Genomic DNA, 19813 nt, shown 5'->3' on the forward strand with positions numbered 1-19813 from the left:
ATTATTTGCATGACTGACTAGATGTGTCAGTACCTCAATGGATGATTGGTGGTGTGTGAGTGTCTATATAGGTGTATAAATGCACAGAGTGACTGTAAGTATGAGTAACTGTACAGGTGAGTGAGTGGACATGTATGTAGACCTAAAAGTCAAAGAGTGGGTGTGTAGTTATTGGTATTGGAGTATCTATGGTTGTCAAAATGGCCGTTTGAAATTTTGAGTCGGTGTATCAAAGGTTATATTAGGGTGTGAGAAGATGCACTAATTTATCACATGGATGACGTCATCAGTGATGTCATTTGAGATGTCATCAGTGATGTCATCAGTGATGTCACTGACCATGTCATGAGTGATGTAATATGTGACGTCATCAGCAGTGCATTGCGGGGGCGCGAGTTATAGTTAGCAGAACTAACTATAACCGGGGAATTTCTAGGGTTTTGTACGAGGGAAATGTCCAGCTAACTAGAACGCCCCTGAAACCTATGTTTTTTTCAGTGAATTTCTAAAGTTTTTTAAATGCTAATTCCTAACTATAACGTGCCTGAAACCTATGGTTTTTTCAGTGAATATATATATATATATATATATATGTGTGTATATATATATATATATATATATATATGTATATATATATATATATATTACCTACTGGCGGTCGCCAGTAGGTAGTTATAGTTAGGACCACGTTTCCATAGGAAATCCTCAACATTCTATTTTGAATAACTTTGGCGCCGGTTGACGAATCCTCGCAAATGTTTCAAAATAGGTGGGGCGCTACGCTCCGCTCCTACCCTGAAAGTCTCGGGGGGATTCGTCAAGCGGGGGCTGAGATAAAAGGGGGGTCCCAAAACGCGTTTTTCCCATGCATTTTTCCATAGGACCTTTAGACACAGCTACAGCCCGAACGTCTGAACAGAATTACTTGAAATTTGGCAGAGAGGTAGTCCTCAGGTCAAGGAAGTGCCTTTTGTTGGTTTGGTGTAAATCTGTTCAGTAGATTCTGAGAAAATAGCCTTTAAATCAATATATATATCTGAGCCAGCTTACGGTGCGCTTACGGTACGCTTACCGTACGCGTACGGTGACGTGCGCGAGCGCGATTCTGATTGGCTGTTACATCTAAGTAAACATTCGAATCGGTCGAAACCAGGAAGCGGCGGCCGCCATTTTCTCTCTCGCACTGTGAGGGAGGGGCTGTAAACAAAGGCAAAAAACATATAAAGGGGCTGTTTAGACAGCGCCCATGCACATAGCCATGTTAGTTGAGTCCTCAAAGATCCCCCAAGGCCAAAAACGGTAAATTTTTATTCTTTGAAAATTTCGCCGATTACGCTTACCGTACGCGTACCGTGCGCTTACGCTAAAAAATATAAAAAAAAAATTTTAAAAAAAAACACACTCTGTGCATGGCATATTATTGTCATCACTTACAAATTAAATTTAACAGATTACCTATCACAAGGAAGCGCATAATATGTCCTCCATGTGCGCACGGTGCGTAACGTGGGCACGCGGTGCGCGTAGCGCACTGCGTGCCCACCTTGCGTGTACGGCACTAACTGCGTAAAGTGGGCTTCGCGCACCGCGTGCTCACTGTGCGCGCACCGTGCGCGAAGCGCACCGTGCGCGCACGGAACGAACTGCGTTAAGTGGGTACGCACGCCACGAATGGCGTAAAGTAACTTTGCATTTAAAAAACCGTACAAATTCACTGAAAAAACCATAGGTTTCACACACGTTATAGTTAGGAATTAGCATTTAAAAAACCTTGCTAATTCACTGAAAAAACCATAGGTTTCACACATGTTATAGTTAGCTGGAAATTTTACTGATAAAAAACCAATGAAATTCCCCCGTTATAGTTACTGTAGGCAACTATAACTCACGCGACCGTAATCCTCTGCTGATGACATATGTGTTTTTATGAAAAAAAAAAATTTGTAATATATGTATAGCTAAAATTTAATGGAAGAAGACATGGGCAAATAAGTGTCTAAATACAGTATTAGCATCAGCAGAGGATTACGGTCGCGTGAGTTATAGTTGCCTACAGTAACTATAACGGGGGAATTTCATTGGTTTTTTATCAGTAAAATTTCCAGCTAACTATAACATGTGTGAAACCTATGGTTTTTTCAGTGTATATATATATATATATATATATGTGTGTATATATATATATAAATATATATATATATATATATATATATATATATATATATATATATATATATATATATATATATATATAAATAACACAGAGCACAGGTGAAATTATTCAAAATGGAAAGTATTCAACATTAACTTCTTCATTCATCAGGAGGCTGAGTGGCAACATGCACTATGAATGAAGACACCTAAGTGTAGCAATTTGTCTCAAGAAGTTGGGACCATCCACTCAGGGGTCTCAACAGATCCATGCCCCCACCACATCTACAACCACGGCGCATCACCAATCAGCAAAGCTCTCACCCACATCATCAACACCTCCATCACCTCTGCCACCTGCTCAAATGATTGGAAGCATGCAACAGTCAACATACTCATCAAGAAACCCTCAGCCGACCCAACTGGCCAACTTCCATCCTTTGTCCCTGCTTCCCTACCAAGCTAAAGTGATAGAGTAGACCATTAGCTAACAACTCACAAACCACCTTGAGCTCCACCATCTACTGGACAACAATCAATCAGGCTTCAGAAAGAATTACAGACAAGAAACTACATTAAGCGCAGCCACCAACAACATCAGGACTATTCTGGACTGAGGAGAAACAGCAACCCTCATCCTGCTTGACGTCTCTGCAGCATTTGACACAGTCGCCCACAACACACTCATCAGAAGTCTCCAGGAGATTGGCATCCAAGGACGAGCACTCAACTGGTTCTGATCCTTTCACATGGGAAGAAGCCAAAGAGTCAGACTGCCACCCTTCACGTCGGAGTCCAAGAATCTAATTTGCAGAGTCCTAAAAGGATCATCCCTCAGCCTCAGCCTGGTCAATGTCTACATGACACCACTCGCCAACACCATTTGATCCCAAGGCAACACCATCAACTCGTATGCAAATGGCACTCAACTCATCCTCTCCCTGACACACAAAGGGACAAACTTCACCAACTGCCTGACCATGGTGGCAAAATGGATGAGAACCAACTGATCGAAGCTTAACTGTAGCAAGAAACAAGTACTGTTTTTTGAAAACTCTCTGCGGAATGCCACCTGGTGGCCGTCAGAACTAGGACCAACCCAAACACCCAACAACCACACCAGAAATCTGTAGAAATCCTGGACAACAAGCTCAACGTGATGGTGCAAGTCAATGCAGTGAGCTACGCCTGCTTCCACATCCTTTAATGCTGCCAAAAATCTTCAATGGGCTGCCACAGAACATCAGACGTACCATTACGCAAGCTCTTATCACAAGCAGACTTGACCACGGCAATGCACTATATGCCAGTATCCCCAGCAACTCCTGCACAGACTTCAGACCATCCAGAACGCCACTACAAGACTCACTGTCAACCTCCCACACCATTACCACATCTTATCTCGCCTCAGAGAGCTCTACTAGCTCCTCATTCACAAACACAGCTAGTTCAAACTCCTCATGCACACCTACAAAGCCTTACACAACACTGGATCAGCATACCTGAACAGCTTCATACACTTCCACAATCCTGTCAGACACCTATGTTCAGCCTCACTGTAACTTGTACACACCCCGCATCCACAAACGTAGAGTAGGAGACTACTCATTCTTCTTTATCGCACCCAAAACATGGAATGACCTCCCATAACACATCCTTGCTTCTGGAGTTCTGCAAGAAGCTGAAGACCTGGCTCTTTGAATAAGTCTGCAAGGACCATATGCCTACTCACCTGCTCAAGCACCTAGATACCCTCACAGGAACATTAGGTGAAATAATTGTACACAATAAAGGTCACTTATTCGTAGAACAGAACACTACTGCACCCAAGAGTCATATAAACATATTTAGAGGGTCAGAGTGTTTTTAGGTCGACGACGTTGCGATGCATTAATAATACAGGATCAACATCAGGAAAACAAAAATATATGCCTGATTACATCATTTACAATCAGAAATTATAAATAAATTAACACTTATCGCAGCGTAACTGAGTGTATGCATAGAGCTCAGTACCTGCACTCTAGCATGGTCTGCCTAATATTTTTTTACTTTGACCCGGTCTTGTGCAACTAGATGTCTGCAGTTGTCGCTTTGTTCTTTCAGATGCTAGTTTTTACTAAAAACTCTAAAAATCCATTACTCCAGTTCTACTGATTGGTGTTTTGTTGTTTTTGGTGTGAAATAATTTATTAAACTGTAGTTTATTGTTCTCAACTGGTGTGGGAGTTTTTCTTCTATTGTGTTTTAACTTTATTACGGTTTGTGTTCTACGTAAATAATTTACACATTGCCTCTAAATTAGTTCTGACTGCTTTTTTTGTGCCAAGCTACCCAGGGTTAGGCTCAGGTTAATTTAGTGACTTTCTGTGGTTCGCTCTGCCAGCGATTGTGGCTGTTGATTGACCATGGCCCACACCCAATTTCTCACACTCCCCATCAAACTTCCCAACAGATGTCTAATGTGTGGTTTTCCTACCTCTCTTTAAAAACCCTACTCTCTCAAACTGCTCCTCAGTATTACAAATCTCCTGCTTCTCAAAGATACTGGAACACTTTGTCTTCTATCATCTCACACTCTACTGCTCCTCGCAGTGTCTTTTCGACCCCTTCATGTTTGGCTTCCAGACCCTCCACACCACGGAAGCAGTACTCTTGCATGTATCAGACTTCATTACTACTACACGTCACAATCACTTGTTGTCCATCACAGTCTTTTGAGCTCAACACTGTTGATCATTCGACTATAGACTCAGTAGGCATCACTGGCCTTTCCCACAACTAGTTTCCTCTTACCACTCCAGCTTTGTCAGCTGGGACTCAAAGACATCAGACAATACCTACTGCACTCCTAGCGGGCGTCCATTAAAGCTCAGTACTTGACCCACTTTTGTCACTTTGTACCAGTGGTGTATCACCCCTCTGGGTCTCAAGAGTTCCACCTTATAACAATATTTTTATTATGCCAAAAGTGAATAACAGCCTATTGTTCACTACTGGTTTCATAAAAAAATGCCAACACTCGAGTCGCGCATCAGCCTGAGGCAGTGGCTTCTGTCGGATGGCTGGCGAAGGCTCATGAAGGCACCTGCAGCAGAAGTTAAATAGATCATCCACAGTTGGACCATTGGTGTAGTCTCAGCCTTGGACTCAGGGGCCTGTCATGCCTTTGTGCCTCCCCCTTCTTGATGCACTACAGTGTTACTGCTAAATGTTGCTGGGCATTTTTGGGGATATGACATGCAGTGGTTGGTGTTACACACTAATCAGCCTGTCACTAGGGGTGGGCGGTGAACCTCGCTCTGCCGGTGGAGCTTGCGAAGTTTTACCCACGGAGCGTGGACTTCTGCAAACTTTGACTCCAAATGCCGCGGAGTTTACTGGAGTCGGCCCTCCCCCTAGTGAACACCAGGTTTTACATTTTTGTTCATGTTTATAAGGCATGACAGAAAAGACGCAATATAGAGGGGAGCATATTTTGAAACGTCCAGAACTCTCTCCACTTGGGCAGAACCAGCCCCTGACCTCTGAAGGGGTCTTTGCACACGCCAGCCTCTCTCTGACATCTGACTACCAACTGACAGAATGAAACGCTCTATCCTTAATGACACTGCAGCAATAATGAAGACAGTCCATTCAGGGGCTCCCATAGATCCGTGCCTGGAGTATATCTAAAACCTGGGAAGAACCATGATCAGCGCTGCACTCACTCCCATCATTGACACCTCCCTGAAAACAGACAACTTCCCAGATAGCTGGAAGCACGCTGAAATCACCGCCCTCCTCAAAAAAAACCTCAGCCGACCCTGAAGCACTCAGCAAATACCCACACATCTCGATGATCCCCTTCCCAGCCAAAGTCATTGAGAAAACCAATAACAGACAATCGAACACCACAAACTCCTGGACAACTCGCGATCAGGATTTTGAAACAACCAGAGCACCGAAACAGCCCTCATTGCAGCCACGGATGACATTCACACTATCCTCGACCATGGACAGACTGCCGCCCTCATCCTCTTTGACCTCTCCCCGCTTTCGACAACGTCTGCAACCACACACTCATCACTAGACTATACACAGCAGGAATACGAGGGCCAGCACTCAAATGGATAGCTTCCTTCCTCTCCGAAGAACATGACGAGTCAGGCTCTCAGTGTTCACATCCAAACTCAAGGACCTCATCTCCGGAGTCCCACAGGGATCATCACTCAGACCCACACTTTTCAACATATACATGACTCCGCTGGCAAACATCATCAGATCCCACAGAATCCACATCATCTCCTTCACCGATGACACCCAGCTCACTTGATCCCACTCAGAAGACACCATCACCACCAAGACGAACTTCAAACAATGCATAACCAGCATGGCTACTTAGATGAAAGACAACTGCCTCAAGCACAACACTGACAAAAATCACGTGCGGATATTCGGGAATAAGAGCTCATCTTGGGACTCCAGCTGGTGGCTCGCCGATCTTGGACCCACACCCACTCCAAAAGACCATGCTTGGAACCTAGGCCTCATCTTGGACACCAACCTCACCATGAAGTCCCAGGTCAACATCATCACTTACTCATGCTTCCACATCCATCGCATGTTACATAAAATCTTCAAGTTGCTCCCACTGGACGACAGACGTGCCATCACACAGGCCCTAATCGCAAGCAGATTGGCCTACTGCAACAGACTAAACCAGCATCCCAACCCATCTCCTTCGCAGACTTCAAACCATCCAAAACGCTGCTGCCAGACTCGTCCTTGATCTCCCGTGCTGAACTACACCACATCACTCCTCGGAGAGCTTCACTGGTACGCCCTTAGGAAGCGCTGCCAGTTAAAATTTCTCACACTCTCATTCAAAACACTACACAACATGGGACCCACATACCTCAATTACCAGCTTCACTTCCACCAACACACCACACAACTTTCCTCAGCATCACTCTCTCTCACACACACACACCCCGCCTTCATGGGAGGTTGATAATTCTCCTACCAAGCCGTCATATCCTGGAACGGCCTCCCCCAACACATCAGGGCCTCCCTCTCACTTCTTGAATTCATTCAGAAGCTGTAAACCTAGCTATTCAGTTAGTTTTCTTGTGGGACCATCAAGGCTGCCTATATTCAGGCCAAGCCTTCCCACTTGTCTACACTCACCTACTCTGCGCCAGAATACTCTCACGGGTGACAAGCAGCACTCTACAAATCCACCTTACATTACAAATTCTGGCAGTGGCAAGTTGTATGACATTTTTGACATAAGGATGCACCCGTGGCATATGGGGGCGCCAATGGCATATAGGGGCACCCATGACAAAATCCTGGCCCTACCACAATTGAAGAATTTTCTGACATATATAGGGACCCATAGTACATGTTTCAAAAAAAGGATCAACTCCTGGGAACACCGTGTAGGCGTTTGAAATATATTGTAATGACTGTCCTGTCAGATCCTATGTCGTTTTTGCAAATGTATGTTAATATTGAGCTTTAAAATTGAAATGCATTTGTTGGTGCCACTTTTTTTTCCGAAATCTTCCCAGGAAACTCCCTCCCCCAAACTCTTTTACAGGAAGTTAGACTCGCTTCGCTCACTGTAATCCGAGTCAAGTATCATGCCACACCACCTTCAAAGATCACTTTCAAGATCACCAGCTGCCACTGCTTTGAACCACATCTGTGCCAGCATGATACCCTAACTAAGCTTCTCCTATCACATGTACATGGATGTTATCCAAATCTCCTTCCTGACTGTCATGCCTCATCCTCAGATACACATTTCAGGCTGCCTCAGAGACATTCAATATTGGATGGCACTGCCATTGCTCATGCTAAATAAACTCTTCTCATCTACTGTACTCGCCCATCTTATTAAATCTGTCTTCTTCCCCATACTTCATAAACGTCGCCAGTTCAGCCGGAGACCTTGGGGTTCACTTTAGGCCATTCATGAAAATGGAAGACCTCAGTACCAATCTGACCAAAGCAGCAAATTATCAACTACTGAAAGTATGCAAGATATGCTCCCTCTCATTGTTCAACACAGCAGAAAATCTCATCAGCTTTCTGGTATTCAGTACATTAGATGTCTGTCATAGTCTTCTGGGCGGTCTTTCCAATTACTCCTTCGCTCAGCTATACAAGGTACTGAACTTTGCAACCAGAACTCTATAACTTACAGAGGCATAACCCCACCTCAGCATCCTCCCCTCAGGTGGCCGCCTTGCACCAAGAGCAGGGAAATTTATAAAACTAACACTTGTATTAAAATCTGTACATGATCTGTTCCCTACCTACCCCAAGATCCCTACCTCCTGGCTCAGATCCAAGAACAGCAGCTACGGGACAAGGGTGGTGGGGATTGGGGTGGAGGGTTGAGTGAAATTAAATTAAAAAAAAAAAAAGACTTGCCTTTAATGGCAGGAAGCACCTGGGCAGACAGACTCCCCTGAGCCAATCACGAAACTGCGATGCAGCATTGTGATTGGACTGAGTGCCGTGGATCGGTGCTCAGACTGGAACAGGGAGCCTGTGCATATTCCTGACCAGGCTGTGTAATGCAGCCTGGTAAAAACATGCACAGTGCGCATGAACTGTTTGGTCAGCCCAAGAGGTCCGGCCACACAGTTCATGCGCACTTAGTGAGTGCCCAGCACTCCTCCCCTGCTCTGGCCAGCCCAGCCCGCCACTGACAGCAATAGGGAAAATAAAATGACTTTAGCGATACCTTATCATCATTTAGTTTTTCCTATGGCAGTGAGTGGAGCGATGCGACGCTCCTCCGCCTTAGTGGAGGAGCTGCTACTGGCCAATAATCGGAACTTTCTACCAACATCCACGCCACCTTGTGTCAATTGGAAGATCCTGGCCTTCTGTCTCCTACGTCCACTATATTGGAACACTGTACCACCTGTCTTACGTGCCACCTATTCTCTTTAAGAATTTACAATAGCACTGAAATGACACCTGCTGAAACGTGAGGGCCAATAATGACAAGTAACCCACTATGATGGGTATATTGCATGTCTTAATGTTCATTTACCTCGAAATATGGCATATTCAGTTTCAGTTTATTGAGCGATCGAACATTATAGTTCATTGACAAATATAAAATTAAAAGCACATCGTAAAACACTGTCATAAACAGATCATACAACGCATTATCATTGAGGTGTGAAATTGAACTAAACCTACACTTTTATTTCTGCAAAATAAGTCAACCACTCTACATTGCAAACGTGCTACCATTATTGCTATGTAAAGCATTTGATCGAAATGTTATTGTTTCTAAATGGGCAAATAAATACAAAATACATAAATTGGACACAGTCAGGGGGATGAACACACAGTAAGCAAAAGGGGCAAAAAAGACTCCATAATCAAAAGGATATTCAGACATAAATCTGTGCGAAAAGGACATTTTTAAGAGTACTCCTAAAATGCAAGTTGTTTGCTACATTAGAGTCACAATAGGCAGCTGCCTTAAGGCCCACCACAGGAGGAGGAGGTTCAACATGAGGAACGTCACAAAGGGATCTGTCCTCTTTGCCTTCGTGCATTCTCTCTCTCAAACCTTGAACACACTTCATGCTGTCATTTGATGGGCTGAGCTTATAATTCAGACCAGAGGCTGAGCTGACAATTTGAACAAGAATCATGGCTCAGAGAATATCAATCCAGCCTTCACCTCCAAAAAGGCCTCAAAAAAGTTTAACCATCCTCCTACGCCTTCCCTAGGCCATCAGACATTGACTACAGATATTTGTGTCTGGTACATAATGTTTGTGTGCACTGATGTACTTCTTAGGCGCTCAAAACACATCAATGGGGGGGGGGGGGGGCGAATTCACATCCCGGTTTCCCCAAATCATTGAATCACTGAATCTTCACAGAATCGGGAATGCTGTGATTCTGTCCTTACAAATGTGTGTGAGAGAGATAGAGTTAATAAGCATGAAGTTTGACTAGAGGATGGGGAAAATGGCTGCCTGCAGGGTGATGAGCAGGGGCCTGAAGTGGCGTTTCCTCCAGACGCATAATGACCCATTTACTTTTTCTTCACTGGTCATTGTTCTGATAGTCCACTTTTTAATTGTGGAACTAAGGGGCAGAATAAATCACTTTTACGCGAGGCTTGAGTCACAAAAGTGACACAAACTGGTAGAAAATGTTTATTTTGAATTTAGCTTACCCGTGTAGCCATCATAGTTTTTGATGCAAAGCCCTATCTACTAATATTAGGAGATAGGGGTTTGCACCAAAAATTAACACTTCTTTGAGGCAGGCTTAACAAGGAGAAATGTTTTTATTTCTGTAAACTTTCTGACTTTCCATGTGTGTTGCACTGCACAGCATACATCCAAAGTGGGAAAAGTTTTTCTAGGCAAAGGAAAGGTTTTCATGTTTAAGGCTACGATACACTTCCAGTACAAAATCTATGCTATACATAATGCAGACACCTTTGCACTACGGTGCAAAAGTGTGTGCGTAGGCCTAGCTAGCGCTAGTGAGAGAGCAGGACAGTGCCATATCGGAGTAGATATGGCACTTTCCTTCGCCCTGCCTCTCAAGCACTGAAGTGGAGCAACTTTGCGTGCTGTCTGTATTGTGTGAGAACTTTGTAACTCTGGGCCTCAACATTCACGATTTGGTGATAGAAGGAGGCCAAGATACTTTTCTGAGTCATGCTTGACAACACATGGTTTAGCAATTGGCTACAGCTGTCCACACGAGAAACTCTCTCATTATGAACATATTCTATACCAGCAACTTAATTATTAGCCACATTATAATCTTGCAGCACAACAGTGAGCACCACACGCTATGGATGGGCTCTTAGAGTCCAGGTAGAGTTAATTCGTTAACGAGAACGTTTCTACTTCTGGTAATATATTGCAGTACGAAATATAAAGACAAGCAGACCTTACCAAGATAGACAAAGTATGGGGAAATCACGCTTCCCACTCGGGAGGACATGGATCCAACACCAACGCCCATGTTCCTGACTACAGTAGGGTAAAGCTCAGCTGTATAAACATAAACCATGGAAAATGCCGAAGTAATGCCAAACTTTCCCAGCATTGCCATCGCAATCGAAAGGATGCTCAGCTCTGAAAGAAAGAATAGAAGCATCAGTGGGTGTGCTATACATGCAAAAACAGGACACAACGTCAAATTGTAATAGACTTAACATGATTTATTATATTGCTATTATCATTAACGGGTATCAGTTATTTGAAGGTAATCAAAGACAACACATTCGAATACAAACAATTGTTACATCACCAACACGTACATTGCCATTAAATGCAATTTTATTTAAACAAGCAGGCTTGTATTTCAAAAGAACACAATATTCACATATTTACAACACATGTCTGTTAGATTTGGGGGTCTCTAGTTGGCACAGGTAGGTACTTGTGACAAATAGGGACCCTTACCTTTAGTCAGGGTAAGGAGGTACACTCCTAAAATAACCCCTGCTCACCCCCTTGGGAGCTTGGCACGAGCAGACAGGCTTATCTGAGAGGCAATGTGTAAAGCATTTGTGAACACAGTAATCAAGTGACAACACTACAGATGGACACCACACAGGCTTTGAATAAAAAAATAAGTATTCTTTATATAGATTTAACACAAGACCATAAACGACAACAATCCACAATACTGTTACTTTAAAATGGTAGAATTTAGCTTAGTTCTCTTTTAGATCTTAAATGCGCCACTTTGAGCCAATGTACTTTTAGATGCGAGACGCAGGGCAACAAAAGTGTTGCAACGATGGTGATGCAATGAAAGTTCGGTGCAAAGAAATAAAGACGTGAAGATCTTCCTGATGCGGCCCGCTTCTCCGATGTTGCGAGAAGACTCGACTTGATGCGTCAGCTGCAGTGGCGATACTCTTGTCCAGTGATGCAACGACAGCGGCTTTGGCGGTGACACTCTTCTCAGATGATGCGAGACGCTTACGCTCAATGCGGCAGCTGCAGCAGCGACACCCTTGTTCAGTGATGCGACGGCAGCAGCTCTGATGACGGCACGCTTCTCAGTGGATGCGAGGCGCTTTTCTTGATGTGGTGGAATGCGACAGCTACAGCGGCGACACCCTTGTTCAGTGATGCGACGCAGCGGCTGCGACATGCTTCTTCTCTGTGAGTCACGCTTCCAGCTCCTTGCGACATGCAGTCCCTCAGAAGGCCCAAAACAGCAGCAGGCACTTCCAAAGAACTCTGGGGAGCTGGTGGTTGAAGTCTGTTGTCCCTCAGACTTCAGCAGGAGGCAAGCTCTTTTCCAAGCCCTTAGAGATCCTTCACAAGTTGAATGAAAATGCACACAAAGTCCTTTCTCCTTTCTTTGGCAGTCAGGCAACCACTGCAGGCCAATCCCTCAAGCAGCACTTCAGCTTAGGGATAGTCTCTCCTCAGTTTCTTCAGGTTCCGTTCCTCAGTAAAGGTTTCTTCTTGTTGCAAAAGTGATCTACATTCTTGGGATCAGGGTCCCACAACTTGTATCCCAAAATCCTTTGTCCTCTGAGGGCAGAGGAGCCTTTGCCTAGTCCAAACCAGTTCTGGTCAGTCCTGGAGCACTTTGTTTACATGACTCCTTCTTTCCTTTCAGTGTGCAGGGCAGAGACATCAGACGCACCACAGGAGGTGGAGCCAGCATTGTGGAGGGACGGCACAGCCCTATTCAGGTCCCAGGTGCAACTCCTCCCTCCCATCTAGATGCAGATCTCTCTATTCACAACTGGGCTGACTCACCCTGTCTCCTGGAATCCCCCAGCCCTGTCACTCAAACTCCAGACAAGGAATACACAGCCTAGCAGAGGCAGGTTTGAATGGTTAGACAAGAAAATACCTACTTTCTAAAAGTGGTATTTTCAAACACAGAATGTTAAAACCAACTTCACTAAAAGATGTATTTTATCATTCTGAGTTCAGGCATACTAATTTCGAAATTCTACCATGTTCCCTGAGTCAGTTTGGATTATAAGATGTAATAATCATCTGCCCATTCTGGCCTATGGAGAACAGTTAGCCTTGCAATAGTGAAAAACGAAAATGGCTGTAATTCACTATTAGAAAACGCCACACACACCAGGGCATGTCCTACCTTATACTTACAATGCACCCTGCACTTGGGCCCACCATAGGGGTGACTGATATGAAGAAAAGGGAATGTTTAGGGACTGGCAAGTGGGTGCACTTGCCCAGTCAGCATGGCAGTACCAGACTGCACACAGGCTCTGCAATGGCAAGCCTTAGACACACTTTTACAGGCTGGTTCTGTGAGTGGCACAACCAGTGCTGCAAGCCCACCAGCAGTGTTTGGATTACCAGCCCTGGGCACTCCTGGTGCACTGTACTAGGGTCTGACATGTAAACCAAACCAACCACTCATAGAACTACTAATTCATACATCAATTTACAATGGGGAGCACTTGCACTGTGGCAAAGTGCCCAAAGCATCAAACACCAGCAAAAATGCATGAGGCAACAGCAAAAATGGATGGGAGACCCACGCCAAGGTGCCAGGTCTAACAATGTCTAAGCACTGCGAGTATAAACAATGTAAATTTGGAGTAGGCTTCTAAAAGTTTAATGATCAAAAAAATGTTAGCTAGCTAAAAAAAAAATAACAAGGGCTTAACCTCTTCCATGCGGCGCCGATTCCCGCTCAGCGCTGACCGTTTCTTGCGCGGGCGTGGTCATGACGGAACGGTTCCGTCATGAGCACAGCTCAACCGACGCTCATGACGGAACCGTTCCATCATGAGCACCGAAAAGGTTAACCTTATTCTCACAAAAATGTTGTTGTTCATTATTTATTTATTTTTTTTGAAACCGTTTATTACAGAATCCAAAAGATATACAAAGATGGGCCTACAACCTTCAGGCCGGCCGCTAGCAGACAGAAAGAGCATATAATTCAAACAGTAGAACACACGCTGCGGCAGAAGAGAGATCACAGGAGTTGAAAGAAGCGTTGGCAGCCACACCATCCGGACCCCACACAACGGTTTCATTTTTATATAAATAACGAAGAAACAAGTCCACAAGGCAACCCACAATCGGAAACAATAGCATGTGCTCCCCTAGGGGAGCCTACCGATCCACAGGAATATCAAGGGGGGGATAGGTCGGGACGGAGACAAAGTGAACTCAATGCCCAGAACCAGGAAGACAAGCAGGCTAAGGAGACGGGGCCGGTGACGGATCAGGCATCAGCGGCGGGGTACAGATTCCCCCACGGTAGGCGTTCCAGGGGCCCCACACTTTCACCCATTTCCCAGGCTTACCTCTCGCAACATACACCACCTTTTCCCGAAACATACACCAATCCATGTTGTCCTTCCACGCCGAGACAGTCGGTGACCTCTGGGAACCCCACAATTGCGCAATATCACGCTTGGCCACCATATATCCCAGAGTCACCCACCACGTCTGCGGCACTGAGTAGTCGGTTGGCTCCCACACATTCAGGAGACATCTCCTCGCCTCGGGCAGCAGCGGCACATGCGTAACTGCCTGCAAGACCTCGTGCACACCACGCCAGAATCGCGCCACCTCCGGGCATTCCCACAATATATGGAGAAAGGTCCCCAAAGAACCACACCCACGCTTACACAACCCGTCCACAGCATAGCCCATACGCATCAGACTCGGCCCCGTAACATAGACCCTATGGAGTATCTTGAGCTGGACGAAGCGAAGGCGAGCCGGTATGGCCACCTCTTTCGGGGAGGCCACCGCAGACACCCAGTCCTCGTCATCCAGCTCCAATCCATCAGCCCCCCACGCCTCACGAAGGCCAGTCAGCAGTCCCGAGCGATCATTGATGAGTTTTTTGTAAATTAATGAAATCGTGGCGTCCGGTACATGCCCATCTAGCACTCTATCCTCCAGAGGGGAGTACTCCGGGATGGAGGCAACGTCCGGGAATACGGAGCACAACGCATGACGGATCTGCATATATCGAAAGTACTCCCTGTCCTGCAACTGGAATTCCGTCTGCAGCACATCGAACGTTTTGAATCCCCCCCTCGTCCAGAGATCGCCCACCCTGCTGATGCCTATCATGTCCCACTTCTCAAAGCCCTTCGAGGTCCACAGGGAGCCCAGCCGCTCAGATGCGTATAGTGGCGTCGCCCGGGTCAAACGATCCTTCCACCCCATCGCCAAGTTAGCCGCGTGCCACACTCGCACCATGACCCGCGTGGGGCCCGTCAGACGTGCGTCGAGCGAGCTAGAATAAAGCGCCCGATTATAGTCGCCGCCCGGCAGTAACATTTTATCCATCTCAAAGGCTGGGTTTAGAGCGGGCCCGTAAAGGCCGTGATTTATCGCAGCCAGCTGGGAGGCCCAGTAATATCGCTTGATGTCTGGGAGGGCAACCCCCCCGTCGTACCACGGGAGCGTCAGCTTCGCCAGGGCGATACGCGGTCTGCCCTCCCAGAACGGGCGGCGCTGCAAACTCTCCACCTCACGAAAGTAGCGCGCCGGGACAACGTCCATTGTGTTCTGTAAGGCGTACAGGAAACGTGGCAGCGACATCATCTTAAACAATATCGCCCGGCCGAGCGGCGAGAGCGGCAAGCGCCTCCAACGTGCGACATCATCCTTCAGGCGCTGGAGGGGGGGAAGCAAGTTCTGTTTATACCGGGCCTCCGCGTCCAGGGTAATGAAGATACCCAGGTACCTAAATCCCCGCGGGGCAATCTGGATAGGACAACCCCGCGGAAGGATAGGAGCCTCCCCAGAGAGGACATACACACAAGATTTAGCCCAATTGATGACTAGGCCGGAGTTGAGGCCAAATGAGTGCAATACACCAACCAGCACTATCAGCGATTTACGCGTGGAAGCCAGGTACAAAAGAATATCATCAGCGTAAAGAGATACGCGGTCCTCATACTCGGGGGTCCATCGGAGACCACGGATAGAAGGATGCCACCGCAGCCACTCCGCCAGGGGCTCCAAGGCAAGCGCGAAGAGGAGCGGCGATAACGGGCAGCCCTGCCGCGTGCCCCTGCCCAGCTCAAACGGAGCCGACACTCTACCGTTTACAGCCACCTGCGCCAGCGGTCCGGAATACAACAATTTCACCCAACCGATGAATCCCGGGCCAAACCCAAACTTCGCCAGCGTCGCCCAAATATATGGCCACTCAAGTGTGTCAAACGCCATAGTGGCGTCCAGGGACGCCAAAATGGCCGGCTCCCGTATGAACGGGACACGCGCGAGCACCCCATGCAAGCGCCGCAGGTTGAGCGCAGTGTTGCGATGAGGGATAAAACCGGACTGATCCTGGTGAATCAGATCGCACACCACGCCAACCAGCCGATTGGCCAACACCTTGGCGAGAATTTTGGGTTCCGCATTCAGCAGCGAAATGGGCCTGTAGGACGTGACCCGGTCCCGCGGCCTCCCCTCCTTGTGAATAACCACGATAGTAGCCAGACGCTGGTCTAGCGGGAGGGAACCCGCCGAACGGGCCGCGAGGAACATAGCACGGAGATGCGGCGCCAGCGTATCCGGTCGCAGCTTGTACAATTCGATAGGAAGACCATTAGGACCCATGGCCTTGCCGGAAGCGACCGAACGTATGGCGAGGGCAATTTCCTCAGATGTTGGGGCGGCGTCCAACGACACTCTGTCCTCCTCCGAAAGGGAAGGCAGCGCGATATCCCTGAGCAGGGCATGGGAATCCTCTTCCGAGCGGGAGGACACCGGGGAATACACCCCACGGAAATATTCAGCGAAGCAATCAACAATTTCTCCCGGTTCAGTGACACACACACCATCCAGTTTCTCAATCGACGGGACAACTCGACTCGCTCTCTCCTTTTTATCCAGCCACGCAATCAATTTCCCAGCCTTATCACCCACATCATACAGTCTCCCCTGTTGCTCTCTACTGAGGTCCCTGGCCGCCTCCGTGACGAGGGCCTTATAGGCCGCCTGCTTGAGTCGGAGAACATGTAACTTGTCATCCGTCACCCCCCATTCTAGGTCACCCTCCAACTCGGTTATCTCAGTTTCAACACGGGTCACCTCCTCCCGCTCGCGCTTCCGGGAATGGGAAATAAGGGACAGGGCCTCCCCCCGGAGTACCGTCTTGAACGCCTCCCACAGAGAGACCGCCGATGACACAGACCCCACATTATCGTCAAAATATCGCGTAAGGGATTTAACCAACTCTGCGCGAATGGTGGGGTCACGCAGGTACCAGGGATTGATCGGGACCACCCTACCCTCCCCCCTCGGGAGAATGTCGAAGTGCAACAGGAGCGGGGAGTGGTCCGAAATACCCCGCGCCAAATGGCGCACCTCCCCGATCCTCCCCGCATGCGCCGCCGGCACCAGGACATAATCTAGCCTTGAGAGACAGCCATGGGCCCCGGAATGAAAGGTGTACTGTTTCTGTGTAGGGTGTTTCAAACGCCAACAATCCACCAGCCCCAAGGTATCCAAGAGGCCAGACAACCACGCTTGGGCACGGGGGAGATCCCTAGGGGGGTGACGGTCCTCAATTCCGGAAACCACAGCGTTAAAATCCCCCCCAACCACTAGAATCCCCTCCGGAAGGCCAAGGAGGAGGCGCCCCAGATCCGCAAAAGTAGTCATTTGCAGCCCTGGCGGGACATAAACAGAAACAAAAACAATCACTCTGCCCTCCATTCTACCCACCAGAACCTTGTAACGTCCCCTGTCATCATGGAGCACCTCATCAACTTCCAACGGGAGCGAGGTTTTAGCCATAATGGCCACACCCCTTGAACCAGACGTGAAGCCCGAATGGGCCAGAAGGTGGTAGCCCCGTCGATTCATAGCACGAAAGGAGTTGCCAATGAGGTGTGTCTCCTGCAGAAAAACTATATCGGGTGAAATTCGTTTCAGGAACTGCAGGACCACACCCCGTTTTATCCTGTCCCCCAGTCCATTAACATTCCAGGACAATAGACTCAGTCCTCTACCCCCCATCATAGCCGAAAGCGATCAATCGTCCCCCCGAGAGCACTTTAGGAATAGCACAACAATACTTTTGCCTTGTGGTACAAATGAACAAAACCCCACCCCAACCCAACCGCCCCAACAAAACTCCCCCCTCCCTGCACCCCTGCATGAGCCCAGACAGCCCCCCCAACTTGCAGTGTGCCTGTCGCCCCTATATAATTGGAACTAGTTAGACCCCCTAGAGGAGGAAAGAGTACCCCCTCAAGACCCCGCACCGCCTCCAAAGGAGGGAAGACGAGTACAACAAACAAAAGACCCTAAGCTTGGCCGAAAGTGGCAGCATCATCCGGAGTGAGCCCCGGCATCAGTACCTCAGACCCGGTCCGGTGGGCCGTCTCCTCCCGCAGCCCCCCCCCGCCCTCCCGATCATGACCCCCAGACAAAGTGTCCAGCCAGTCCCCGGCCGTTTCAGGACGGTCAAAAAAGTGAGTGCGACCATCCACCTCCACCTGCAGCCTGGCCAGGAAGAGCATGGCGTATTTTAAGTTCATGCCTCGAAACCGCCGCTTGACGCCCAGGAAACTCAGTCTCTGCTTCTGGACCGCTTGGGTGAAGTCAGGATAAAAGTTCACCTCCATGTTCTCCAGCTTAATCGGCCCTTGCAGTCTGGAAGCTTGCAGAATCGCATCCCTGTCCCGAAAGTTAAAGATACGGGCAATAAGAGGCCGCGGAGGGGCTCCAACCTTCGGTCTGCCCCCGGGAACTCTATGGGCCCTCTCCACGGCAAAGAATTTACTCAGTCCTCGAGGCTGGAGATGGGTAGTGATCAGGTCCTCCACAAAGAGATCCGCCGCCGACTCCTCCTGTCCCTCGGGCACTCCGATGATGCGGATATTATTCCTCCGGGCCCGGCTCTCGGAGTCCTCCAGGCGCCGATCCATGAGCGCACTTGCCTGACGGAGCCGGTGCACCTCCGTTTGAAGGGCCGCCACCTCAGTCGTGAGGCCCGACGCGGTGTGGGCCAAAGAATCGACCCGGTCGTTAGTCTTGGAGAGATCAGCTCTCACAAGGTTGACATCAATGAGGCCCGCGTCGATTTTGTGCGCTAAAGTGTCGAACTGCTGGCCCACCGAGGCCTTCATTTCAGCAATGGCGCTCATGACGTCTTGCAGGGACAGATCCGTGGGCAAATCCGGGGCATCCGGGGGGCACTCAGAGGACTTGTGCGATCCGCCGGGAGACCCCTTCGGGAGGGTGTAGCGGTCCATGATGTTGGCCTGATGTGCGGCGCCACGCCGGGTTGACTTGGCCTTTAACCGATCCCCATCCTGCTTCGTGGCCATCGTCGCGGGTCTCACACCCGCACCAGCCACGCAGTGGAGAGCAAGCAATCAAGGCCACGAGCTCCGGGGGGCCACCCCAGGACGGCAGAGCGGGCCGCAGCAGGCAGGCAGGCAGGGTCTCCCAGCGAGGCCACCCCAACACAAAGAGCGCCGTGATCCCACTTGCGAAAACGGCAAGGGGGCGCGAAAGTGAAAGTGAAAGTGTGGGGTACGCGACTCGCCAGGCCCAGCCCGCCGTTGTTGTTCACTTTGCCACTGGGTCTCCCCCAAACGCGAATCCGGGGTCAGGAGAGAAGTAGGCCGCAAACTTCAATCGGTGCTCACTCCGGCACCCGAGGTCCGATTCGAAAA

General features: G+C 48.3%; 1 protein-coding gene and 1 long non-coding RNA gene across 2 annotated transcripts in view; one reads left to right on the forward strand and one right to left on the reverse strand.

Moving 5' to 3' along the window:
- The window catches only part of LOC146810990 (uncharacterized), a 711140-nt gene that overhangs the window by 214642 nt on the left and 476685 nt on the right, over positions 1-19813 (forward strand). The gene's annotated exons all lie outside the window — the stretch shown is intronic.
- The window catches only part of LOC146810991 (solute carrier family 22 member 4-like), a 381961-nt gene that overhangs the window by 39077 nt on the left and 323071 nt on the right, over positions 1-19813 (reverse strand). The window contains exon 8 of the mRNA XM_085618044.1: positions 11091-11273. Within this exon, the coding sequence (XP_085474170.1) occupies positions 11091-11273 (183 nt within the window). The remainder of the gene's footprint in view (positions 1-11090; positions 11274-19813) is intronic.

Source organism: Triturus cristatus, chromosome 7, assembly GCF_964204655.1.
Source record: "Triturus cristatus chromosome 7, aTriCri1.1, whole genome shotgun sequence".
NCBI lineage: Eukaryota > Metazoa > Chordata > Amphibia > Caudata > Salamandridae > Triturus > Triturus cristatus.